The sequence below is a fragment of the Etheostoma spectabile genome, chromosome 12 (genome assembly GCF_008692095.1).
Source record: "Etheostoma spectabile isolate EspeVRDwgs_2016 chromosome 12, UIUC_Espe_1.0, whole genome shotgun sequence".
In the NCBI taxonomy this organism is placed as follows: Eukaryota; Metazoa; Chordata; class Actinopteri; order Perciformes; family Percidae; genus Etheostoma; species Etheostoma spectabile.
This window is the reverse complement of record NC_045744.1, coordinates 16,627,970-16,640,306: the sequence shown is the minus strand read 5'-3', so window position 1 is coordinate 16,640,306 and position 12,337 is coordinate 16,627,970. Positions and strand designations below refer to the sequence as shown.

General features: G+C 41.2%; 1 protein-coding gene across 1 annotated transcript; it reads right to left on the bottom strand.

Annotated features, from left to right (window-relative positions):
* Positions 1 to 624: 624 nt before the first annotated feature.
* tada1 (transcriptional adaptor 1) lies at positions 625 to 8,337 on the bottom strand. Its single transcript, XM_032530867.1, has 8 exons — positions 8,214 to 8,337; positions 7,464 to 7,555; positions 7,301 to 7,366; positions 6,269 to 6,363; positions 5,874 to 6,086; positions 3,608 to 3,759; positions 3,289 to 3,445; positions 625 to 1,261 (listed from the first exon to the last, which is right to left on the bottom strand). Exons 1-8 carry the CDS (start codon positions 8,285 to 8,287, stop codon positions 1,109 to 1,111), a joined length of 1,002 nt encoding a protein of 333 aa, XP_032386758.1. The 5' UTR covers positions 8,288 to 8,337; the 3' UTR covers positions 625 to 1,108.
* Positions 8,338 to 12,337: the final 4,000 nt, after the last annotated feature.

Genomic DNA, 12,337 nt, shown 5'->3' with positions numbered 1-12,337 from the left:
ACTAAACTAGTGATAAACTTGTACAGAAAAATGATTTTTTATTTATTTTCTGAACTACTTTCTGTAATAGAAATTACAAAACAAAGTTTGTGCATTAAAAAAAACGTCAAAATGTACACACCTTTAAACCTAAACTAGATGTTGCACACAAACATTATGAACAAATATTCAAGTGCACTGAGACATAAAAAATAGATTAATCTGTACACACGCTGTGGACCACCAACACTGATGGATGCTCGCCGGCCTTTAAACCACATACTAGTAAATGTTTTAGGAATACTTTGGAGACAATTTCATGGTATGTTCATGAGGGGCGTGATGACATACATAGGTGGCAGCTGCCAGACACGTAAGGACCCTACACAGCCACAGTAAATCCACACAGATGTTTTTACTTACTGCTTGATTATAGTCAGACCTCTCTCAGCAGCCTGTGCTGGCAGCACTTGATCGCCATTTCTTTTGCACCTGTTAAGGCGGGACAATTTCCATCTTCCTCATGTTTAGTTGTGCTAGTTGGATGACCTCACGCAATACTTATTACGATGAGGTCTCATCAGCCAGATTAAGTAAAAACACCTGTGTGTAACGTACAGGGCTGTTTCAGAGATTCTTTTTTTCTAATCTTCGCTAGCTGGTCATGTTCACAATGCCACATGGTTAGACATTGACTGTTCTGTGGTGCAAATCTGACACTGAAACATTAACACTGTACAATCTGGCCTAATAAGACCCTTATTTTCCTGTCCAGTGTTCATAGCTGCTGGTATATACCAAAACTAAATTATCTTCTCACTATATAACAGAAGTTCCAAACGTTGGTTGGTCAATTGCCACAATGGCCTGTGGAACACAAAAATAATTTGCCAGCTATTGGCTAGAGTTGACTACCCACTCGGTGTCCACTGTCCAACTGTTTAGTTTCATCTCGCTCCATTTATGCTTTATCTCTTTGTGCAATGGGGATGAGATTTCACAGGTAGTATAAAAAAAAAACCCAAAAAAACAGTATTCAGTTTTTTTGGACAGGCTGTTCCCTGTGGGGATCATTTGTTTGGTTCCCGATGATAGCTGCAGTCCACACACAGTCCTGCATCAGTGGTTCTCAGCTGACGAGCATGCGCTCTTTCGCAGCGAGGCGCTGCCGGTGTACGTGGTCCTGCTCTAGTTCTTCGTGGCTGGGGTGCCAGAGCCGTGACAGGATGCGCTCCATGTTCAGGGCATACACAGTGTGGGAGGGCATCACACTGTGGTGAACCTACGTCAGACAAAGATTTCAGGAAGACATTTCAGAATACAAACCTCTGATGGTGGCATGAGGGCAGGCCAGAAAAACTAATGTGAACAGATTCAGTGATTAACAGTAATCAGAGGCGCAGCGCAGTTCACTGATATAATCAATGAAAACATTCAAAATATCTGGCAACCACAAAGCACATACTTACTGTATATATTGCTGAAATATTCACTCCTAATAAATAATACACTGTTAGGCTAAATTGACACACTCAGTGTTGTGTATTTTAAGTCTAAATACAATAACTTTTTGTGTGACCAGTAATTAAGTTCTGGGTCATTACTAATAAGCTTCTTTTTTAAAAAGCCTAAGATCTAAGTTACATTCTTTCTTACATCTAAGTTAAAAGTTACACCCATGCCCAGTCATACAACGTCGTATCATGACTTTGCATAAAAATACACAGCGACGTTCTTAAGCCAAGTGGCATGTTATCAGTACGCATTTTGAGCTATTGGCGTGTTATTGCCACCTTGCCGTGTAATCAATGTCTTGCCGTGTAATTGCGAGAACAACGTGTTATCGACAGAACGACGTGTTATTGCAAGAAGAACACTATGGTTAAGTTTAGGAAAAGAAAACAGGGTTGGCTTTACACAAACACGAGATCCACACGCGGGATGTGATCCCCGCTCTTATTAGGTCTGTACAACGAAGCTAAATTTGGCGTTAAACGTCGTAATTTATCAGCTTTTTTTGCCAGCTTTCCTTCCTGTTTAGGGAAGCGGCGACTGCATTGCGTTCTGCCTGTAAAACCGTGTCCTTCATATTTATACAGTATTATAGTTTGCTCTTCTTATGTAAAATATGCGACGTGGGTAGATATTTGTGATTGGTCATGCTGTGCAAATAATGCCTTTTTTATGTGAAAGCGTGCGTCAGTGGATTGGGAAACCCTGGGTTGATTGAACTAGTTGTTAACCACCGTAGTGACACAACTAGGGTTGGTGAATCCGGGTAACAAAGAAATCCTGGACATCTTGATGAAAGTCCTGTGTTTTACCCATCCACCACACCAATCACCCTCCCAGCGCGGATCTTCGCCCTTTCATACTTCTCCCTATGGCGTAAAGTCACATGCAATCGCAAGGTAACGTAAGTCAATAGAGGCCAAACAATGTTGATAAAAATGCTAGGAAGCAACTATGTATCTTTAGAACACGCCAATAAAGGCATACAAATTGGCGCGCCAAACATACGCCATTTCATGAATTCAGTCTGAGTCGTAAGTGAAACAACGTAGCAATATATGGGAAAAAAACTGTAATATTAAAGTGTCCTTTTTTTGTATCAGTTTTTGACTGCGCCTTTGATAGCTCTGGACTTAGGAATATGTCTTCAGCCATTTGAAGTCCAAAAATCCAGTGTTTTCACGCAGACGTTAGCGAAACACTGCAGCTTCTTTGAAATAACTGTGCGGTAAGGTTTGCTACTTTGTGTTGTCGACGCTCGCCGCCACTATTCTCTCCCTCCCCTGCCTGGTAAAGTGCCGGGCAATCACATAGTTGGCACATTTACCCAATTTCAGTAAGATATTTTGTTCTAACAAAACCAAATGAAAACCTGTCAACATAGCATAGTTAAGTCAGCTAACAGCGGGCTAATTTCCACTGGGCTTCTCTGAGAATTTCTCTAGCTCCTCCGGGAAAAAACAAACAGACTCGGCAACAAAAAGATTGCTGCAAGTCCGTTCTGCTTGGTGTCTGGTAAACTGGATTTGAAGTCATATACCGCACAGCATATCCTACCAACAGTTGTGTTTCAAACAAAATACGCACCTACTGTAGGTTTACGAAGTGGAATGAGGGGCTAAAATACATTTAAACATTTTCCAGGACACCATCGAATATTTCCAGGATATCTGGTCATCAATTCCCAGGGGTTTCCATGACTGGAAAACTAGTCTCTAAAGTTCCAGGTTTTCCAAGACACATGGGAACCCTGAATCGGCTGAAGGTCCTGGGACCAGGGACATGCATGTCTCGTACCTGTAAAGCCTCCAGGAGATCAAACATGCTGATTGGAGGGAGGGGTGCGGGGAGACTGTCAGCAGAACAAGCCAATAGGTGAACAGCTCGTTGCTCGGCCTCATCAGGTGACACCTGAGGTGGTGGGCCTGCAGGGAGAGAAGCACTTGGAGGGGGACTGAAAGGGAGAAAAAGCAAAAATCGAAATGGGAGCAATATTACTACTAGCCTTTAATCACAGAAGCTACCGTTTATTTAAAAGTACTTATGTCTACATTAACTTCCAACTCCTATTTAAAACGTGGACATGTTTATCGACTAGTAACACAGTTGCCCCTACCATTCAGTAACACTGTGGTAAGCAGCCAGGCTGTTTTTCAGATAAGGCTGCAGTGTGACATCACTGCCAAAGGCGTAGAGGAAGCGACCATCTCGTAACCTATACGCCTTCCTCCGGGTGATGACAGCAGTCAGGACGTCTTTCAAGTGGTGCTGAAATACATCAGAGCAGTAAGTCAAGCTTTGCTCAATCTCCCGGGTAAACACAGCTGTCAGTCGTATTTAAAGCCTAACGCTCGCCAAAACGCAACCAAGGGTCTTTTTGTGGATGTATCCGAGTCAAACTTTCGTTCAAAAGCATAATTAGGACAAAGTGCCACTTTTAAGATGTACCGTATTATCATTTTTAAGTCAAATGGTCTTTTGCATCAGAGTGCTGGGGGTGCTACTAATTGTATTGTTTTTCGATTCTTTATTTTTATTCCATATGTTTTTTGGCTCTCAATAACTTCTGCATACTTTCAGCTATTAAAAAAGTTCAACTTTTCAAATCTTCAGCTCTTTCAGCAGATGATGGGACTTCTTTAAACAATTTTTCTGCTATTTATACTTTATTATAATTTATACTCAAATATTAAGCTTTTAAACATTTTATTTTAATATTAAAGTCAATGAGTGCAAGCTTCAAATCCTTTATCAAATTTTCAGCTGCATACACCTATAGACGTGGTTCAAACTTTAAAACGTTCATAACATATTCAGCTATCAGAACTTGGCTTTTCAGATTGATACATTTTACAGTTTTTGTGAAAAAGAAGTTTAAGTATAGTGTACATTTGAGGATTTTTTTGCATTTATAATCAGTGTCTACTCCGTGAATCAGACTGTGGAGTGATGTCTGTAGAGTAGAGCGATTCAAAAAAATGATCTTGGTTTTTTCTCTATAACTTGCTCCCACGCCAACAATTCTAACTTGTCATAGACAATTTATACATCAAAACGTAGGTATTCCTGTCTAGTTTCAGCAAATTCCTGTCTAGTTTCAGCCAATTTCAGCTGTCATTTATGCAATATGAATTAGACTTTTTGCTCAGTGAACTTTCAAATGACAAGAATTCCAAATCTTCCTCCATTCCCTGCCATGTGTCCCGATCCGATTTTTTAAATATTGAATATCAGCCGATTCAAAGTCCCGATCCAATATTTGCTCAGATAAGCTCACAGTTTTGTAAACGAAGAAATATTTCTTAAGCCTACTACATTTAACTTTAACAAACCATTAACAGCCATTTAACAAATGGTCTATTCTCTGAACACCAAAACAGTTCTTAGGATCCCAGCCAACCCACAACCAAAGAATTAACAGTTCCAAGTTCCCCGCTGGACAACAAAAACTACATTTAGTGACGCCTTTTGTGCTTAATAGTCAATCTTTGATTTTCTTCTTGTGTTCTAATATTGGCTCCAGGTAATAACAGCCTGTAAGCGTGGTTAGGAAGTGTGGAAAATTGGAGTTATCCGTGCTTTAAAAAAACGGATGAATAAAGGCCGTTTTATGGTTCTGCAAAGAGTCAACGGTGTGCCCCCACAGAGCCCACTGTGTCTACGCCGGACCTTACGGAGTAGCCTGACGTGCACCTTTCGAAAAATGTAACTACGTACCGCGGCCACGCACGTCGGTCCTTCTACATAAACAAGTCCAGATCAAGGAGAGGGTTAACTTTCCCTGCTACAGATTTCCCACCTTGGTCAGAAAACACAGAGGAGAGACATAGTTTCTCTCATTCTGCCTGTAGTCTCTACTCGCTCCAAAGACAATTGCCGTCACTTTCTCACTTTTCTCCCTCGCTCTATCACCCACTCCCCACATCCACACACATGCTGGCTCGAGGCACACACCAACGCACAAGTAAACAAAAGAGTTTCGCAACAGACCCTCCAGAAACCAAAAATCCTTTAGCGTTCTAGCGGTGAAATGTACCACAAGGCAAAGAAACACATCAACCCCAGCGCAGAACTCCGAAAGGGTCACAACGCCGAAGGAGCGATGGCGTAGCTACGACGTGGAGTCTACGCACAACCGTTAAACGGCCTTAGGAAAGACTTTTTTACGTTTTGCCAAGGGCTGGCAAGCTACAATGCACTTGGCATCCAGGCAGGCCGTGTGTGTGTGCGTGTGATTAAAAGCAGCGATCAATACAAGCTGATGTAAATGATTGGAGAACGGTAATCGGGGTAAATGCAGATCCCCGATCAGTTAAAAAAATGTCCCCTATTGGCTCAGAACAGATACTTGCGATCAGGATCAGGACATCCCTATTACGAACCTCAACAGCATAGATCATGCTGCCAACGGCATCTTCTGTGATGTTATCCAGTCCCAGCTCAAATGCCGTCACCATCATGCGGGCCTCCAGCTGGCCCCGCGTGGGCAACAGCAGAGTGTGGGCACTGAGACGCAGCTCCTCCTCCTCACCTCCCACCTCCCGGGGGCTGAAAGGCTGAGCGGCACTCAGAGGGTTCTGTGGCTGGAAACGATGCTAAAAGGTGCGCACAAACGACACATACAAATTAAACAGACAGCTGTTCCAGAACCAAGTGATTCATTAGATAACCTTAAACATTCACACCCGGCCATTATTTGAGCAATTTCTTCATCAAAAATTTGGCAGGGCAAACTTACCAAGCCTCTGCAGGAATGAATATGAGAATAAGTACTTACATCAAATTTCTGTCTAGAGGAACATTTCTTCTTCCCTTTTGGTTTGCCAGGCTTTGAAGCAGAGCCACTTTGCCACTGTAAGGGTCCTGCGCCATCTACAGGACAGTTAAAGAACACAAGACGCAATAAAGAAACATACTGTGTTTAGTTAAATGTTACAACTCTTTACTAGGGATAACTTCCATCTGGCTTTAGAAAAATGTCACACTTAACAACGTTGCCATTATTTTAAAGTGCCTGAAAACTACACTGCTCTCATCATCAACTTTATTGCCAGACTCTAGGTCCATACAAAACATACAACGTACATAAAAATAAGACAAATATATGCAGAGAAATAAAAATAAAACACATCACTACATTTCTATAAAAGACACTTATACCACTGTTTCCATAGTGATGATTGGTATCGTATAGCACTAAACCTAGGATTTGCCATAATGCTGTTCTGGGAGACGTTCAGGTGACAAATGAATTTGTTGGTCAGCCTCCTTAATAATGCCTGGAAGGTGCTGACCCCCTGCATTTGCAATGCATGCTCTAATAACTTAGACCAGGGGTCTTCAACAGGGGGTCCGCGACCCCTAGGGGGTCCGCAGAGGTACTGCATGGGGGTCGCGAAAGTTTTGGTTGATTAGACTTTTTTTTATATTCCCCCCCCCCCCTGCAATTTTTTCCACTAATTGAAATGTCTTTAAATACACATTAACATGAATTCAACACACTGTAGTAAACAGATAAATGGAGGCAGAAGATGTCTTTCAGTCATCAATGCACACATGGCACTATAGGACCAGTTTGATATAACACAATTTTATACAATATATATAATTAGGGGGTCCCCGCTCCATCTCGCCATCAGTTTGGGGGTCCTTGGCCTGGAAAACGTTGAAGACCCCTGACTTAGACAATTAAATTAATGTAACATAAACATAGCTAAGAAACAGATTATGGTACTGCAAGTTTCAATAGCACATTACATGAACACAGGTTCACATGCACTTTCAGGGAAAGGAAATGAAACAATCTTGCCTGGTGTGGAGACAATGATCTGGCAGCGTGTGAGAATGGCCAGGAGAAAATCATTGTGAACATGGACTGTTGAGGAAGGAGGAAAACAAACTTTGTTTTTTTTTCAGATTGCATCGATTTTTCAACATAAACATTGTACAAAGTATTTTTCTTTCTTACTAACCATTCTCCTGTGCCAACAGACGACGTGCCTCAACGTCAAACTCCTCCTTGCTGATCTTTTGTTTGAACCATAGCTTCAGGTTCGCCCAGTAACTGCGTAGAAAGGCAACAAACCGAAAACCTCAAGACAAACCTTAGGCTACTCCAAGAGTTAAGGTGCATTCACAACACTGTTTTCATTTCATAAACAAATATATGTTAGAAATGATGAAGCTTCTCATCTCATTGTCTTCAAACGTTCAGACTTCATTTTGAATTTATTGAAAGGATAGAGCTGTAGCATTTCATTGTCTTGGGTATACACTAATCATCAATCAGCAGGGTAAAACAACTATCTACAGTATAATGAAAATAACTTTCGTTCTTTTCTTTTCACTGAACGCTGCATTCACTGACAGCTGAATTCATCAAACTAAGAAACAGGACACAACACTACAGACCGTTAAAATAACAGATGAAATTAAACACGTGCAGATAATCCCATAATACATACTTATACTCGCTATTTGGATCATTATCTTCTGGGAGCACATCATAAATACTGTATAACTACAAACATATTAGCTCATCATGAAAATAGCCATTGCTCAGTCATAGGACTGTTGCTGAGGAGAAATGCTGCAAACTTTAGCACGCAGCTAATTTAAACATGGCAATGGCAACATTACTTTGCATTTCAGCGGCAAACCAACCAAATGGCAGAAAACCGACACCACAAACCGAAAACACGCACAAAGGACGTTTTACTTACTGCTTGACATTATCGCCAATTGCATCAGTTAAATTTTTCTTTGCAATCTCAAGCTCGCTAGCATGAGCGGCCATGGCGTTCAAAGGCCTAGAAGTACGTCATCATCCAGCGACACAAAGTGATGTTACCCTTTTTTTAATCCGTAAACTTTATTGAAGCAGGTAAGGTTTCATAAACAAGACGAAAAACTACTTCGCAAAACGTATGTTACGTATTTGATAAAAATATGTACATAAAAAAGAATGGGGTGCTGCAAAATTCCAACTGGCTTCTATCTGAAAATGATAATTTGTATCAAATCTTCACACAATTTAAACAAATGCACATAGGAGACACATATTCATTTCTTAAGAAATTTTAGTTGGACTCTCTACTTTAAGATTCCTAATTTTAAATACAATTGTAAACTGTCCCTCGATCTTCCATTTGTACAGATCAGAGCCCATTTGTTTGTGAGAATAAAACTATTATAAAGGGGCAGGCATGTGTAGGCTAGTCTTCCAAAGTCTGTTGTACCCGGCCTGTCATCCGCCACAGTGAAGACTATTGGGGTAGATGCTAGATCGGATCCGTTAGACGTGACGACGTCAATGGACGTGTCTCGTGGTCAGCCTCGTTCTGTCTCTGATTGGCTTACCCTGGTATTCCTGCCAGTCTAGCAGATCCGATTTTAGGATTTACCAGACTAGGTAGTAAAACTACTCCACCACTAGATGGTATCATAGTACGTTTAAATTATACAAAACCCAGTCCAGTTAAGGGCGGTGCTGAGTAAAATGAGCAGTAACACCAGTGCATTTGAAATTGGACATGCTTAATCAAAGTGTCAACAGAGATCACTGGCAAGGTCAAGATGCATTGTACCCCCTAAAATGTAGTGCAGTAAAAAGTTCCATTCCGAGGCTGAAAGCTCCAATCTGCCTTTTGCAAGAAGCATGAGTTGTTCCTCATTATTTTTGAGATTGTGCATGTTACAAAACATGAACTGATATGACTCACTGGAGCCTGAGCAGATGTGTAGAAAGTATGTGTGTAAAGTAATGTGCCTGTCTGATCCATGCCAACAATGTCATTCGTCAGTCAAGAAAAAAAGATTATCTTTAAGCAGTGTTGCAACTTCTTGCATTAGTGTTAGAATAAATCTAAATATTGAATTTGTCCCCCTTCCCAGCTAGAAAAATATTATTTGAATGATCTTCCAGCTTTGTACTGCTCAGTAAAGTTAATGTAAAGTGGATGTGGTTTGCTCCACTAACTCTGGAAAAACTACTTTTAATGATCACAGTAACCTCCTTCCAACAAAAAAGTGTGCCACCAGAATCTGATTAGTTTTAATGAAATTTGAAAAAGCTGTCAAAAAAAGTATCAATCCAATTTTTACCACTGAAATTCCTTCCCCATTTGAAAGCTCCTCACATCTGTAGCTGCTTCAGAATGCAGCAGCGTAAATGCAAACTACTGTTAAATGATTAGTTCAGACAGCAAATTTCCTGTTCTATCATCTAAACGTAATAGTAGAGTTACCAGATGAATTCAGAACTGGCAGGAAAAAAATATAGTTATCACATTGAAGGCTCATCCAGGGTTGGCCGTGGCGGGACCATGATTTAATTTGACTTTCCCTTGGTGTGGGCTCAATTTAGTTTGAGACATCAAGTCCTGAATATCATTCTTTAATTTTGATAGAAGAAAAGATCAGAAAAAACACCTACCGCTACTGCTGCAAGTGTTTTTATTATTCTCCACTGAACTGGATGTAAAACATTTCTGTGGTTCATTCTGTTGTGTTTTGTGGCTCTTGGGCTCATGCCTCTCTTGAGCCGGTTTAGGCTGGGAGGCCCTGTTGTTTTTCATTGATTTAGCTATGGTGTAAAAACAGTCAGTAGGGCGATCGCTACTTTGGCTCTGTTTCCCCAGGCGGTCGTGAAGCCTAAACCAGACCTCCATGACTCACGCCATTTATCACAAGAAGTGAAATTGTATATCCAGAAACAATAGCTGTTACGGCTAACAGTCATACAGTTAGTGGGCCCTCCAGTTCAGTGACTGACTGACTCCACTGTTCTGAGGTAATGCATCTTTACAAAGAAATCCATGTGAAAAGGGATTTCAACGCTTGAGTCTAGAATGAACAAGCTTTTCATGCCAACCACATGAACAATGAAAACCAGTGGAATTTGTGGTCACTTCTAGATGTATTTAACAGACTACCTTTCGTTTAGTAGGCAGCTGACACGAAAGGACCACACTTCTCATGGTTCAAATGTCCCTTTGTTTGTTATCTCTGGGTTGTGATCAGTGCTTAAAAAAGGCATTGAAATAAATCTTTTTTACAATCTCAGCACTCGCCAGTGTGCTTCACAGCTAAATGATATATCACTCTTCTGTTTTAGACCAATAAGGAAGAGTGGAAAGCTTTCCCAGATCATCTATCTTAAACAAGTGTCTGTTAAGCTTTCAATCAAAAGGGCACTTTGGAACAGACTCAACTATGGAGTTGTTTTACTATCCCAGTTAGTGCAAAAAATTGTCATGGTGCTTATTTTCAAAGAAAACAGCTCCACATCCTGTCTGTTGATTTTCGGGTGGACACTAACTGAGCTTTTGAGGTCTAATGAGTCACTCTCATGGACATTCCCCCCTCAGCAGATGTCTTTCAGCAAACAGCAGTAGAGCCAGCTTCTTCCACAAATCTTCCGAGCCTGGTGGTGAAATTCGCAGACAGTGAAGCTTCACTCAGTGACAAAGACGGCTTTCACCTCTGAAACCTGCAGCGGTTCTCAGAAGACCACACTGCAGTAGCGCTTGGACATCCCCAGTCAGTTGGCCAGGTATTCGAGGTGGTACAGGTCTGAGTGTGGTCCCCTCATCAGAGCCAAGGATGTCACCTTCTCTGTACCAATGGCTGACTGTGCAGGAGTTTGGGTTTTGTGGGCTAATCATGCTTTTCCCTACCCCCATGAGGTTGTTTAATATGTAAGGGTTTAGTGTGTGGTGGCTGGTGGGCAGAGTTATTGGAAGACTTCAGTTACAGCTCCTGTGGTGATGGAGCATCCCACACTGGCAGCATCTGGGTGGGTGGGGGGGGGGGGGGGGTGTCTGAGAGGCACACTTGTGACAGGAAGGCATGTCACAAAACAGTGTTTGATAACTGTTCAAAAACTCATTTGCCTGCACTCAACCTTTTCAGCTGTGGTGTACACCCGTGAGGGTTGGGATGGGTCGAGGGGGCGCAACTATCAGCTTTCAAACATGATTTAATTTTTGTGCTTAACGGAATAGTTTGACATTTTGTGAAATGCATTTATTTGCTCTCTTCCCGAGAGGGAGATGAAAAGACCAGTGTCACTCTGATGTCTGTACGCTAAATGTGAAGCCCACAGGCAGTTAGCATTCGTTTGCATAAATACTGAAAATAGGGTGAAACAGCTAGCCCAGCTCTGGCCAGAGTAAAAGAAAATCCACCAACCATAAATTCTTAAGCTCACCAATTAACACACTATATCTGTATCTATTTGTTAACACTTTACAAAAACAGACAATTTCTAGGAAAACAATAACTGGGCGCAGTGACGTACTCTAGGTCTGTAGTTCCAGCAGGTAACTACCCTTAAAGTCACAACTTGTCTTTTTTACATTTTATTTTCTGTACAAATAAATCAAGCGAGAGAACATGTTAAATAGGGAGTTTTAGGTGGAGGTATCTTTGGACAGAGCCAGGCTAGCTGGGTCTGCTTCCAGTATTTATCCTAACGTAGGCTAGCTGCCGGCTGTCTCTCTACCTTCACATCCATATTTACCATACAGATATAAGAGAAGACATCCCATTTTACTTTAAGAAAATAAGTAGATTTCCCAAAATGTGAAACAATTCCTCCAAGCCAAGTGTGTGCGCATGAGCTCAGATTATTCTTTCAGTTTTTTGCCAAGCTACGGTAATTTTCTGGTGGCGTTACATTTACTGGACAAACATTAGGGTGGTATCAATCCTCTCATCTAACTTTGAAAAAAAAAGTCAAAAGCGTATTTCCCAAAATGTCAAATTATTCTTTTAAATTTGAAATAACTTTAATCTATATGTATGAAGGCACAAACTCTATTAATGAAAGCATTACCCTCACAAA

Coding starts and splice junctions, on each gene's coding strand:
- tada1 (XM_032530867.1), bottom strand. CDS start 8,287: ATGGCCGCTCATGCTAGCGAGCTTGAGATTGCAAAGAAAAATTTAACT. Junction 7,367..7,463: donor TCTGTTGGCACAGGAGAATG/GTTAGTAAGAAA, acceptor CTTCCTCAACAG/TCCATGTTCACAATGATTTT. Junction 6,087..6,268: donor CCTCTAGACAGAAATTTGAT/GTAAGTACTTAT, acceptor CGCACCTTTTAG/CATCGTTTCCAGCCACAGAA.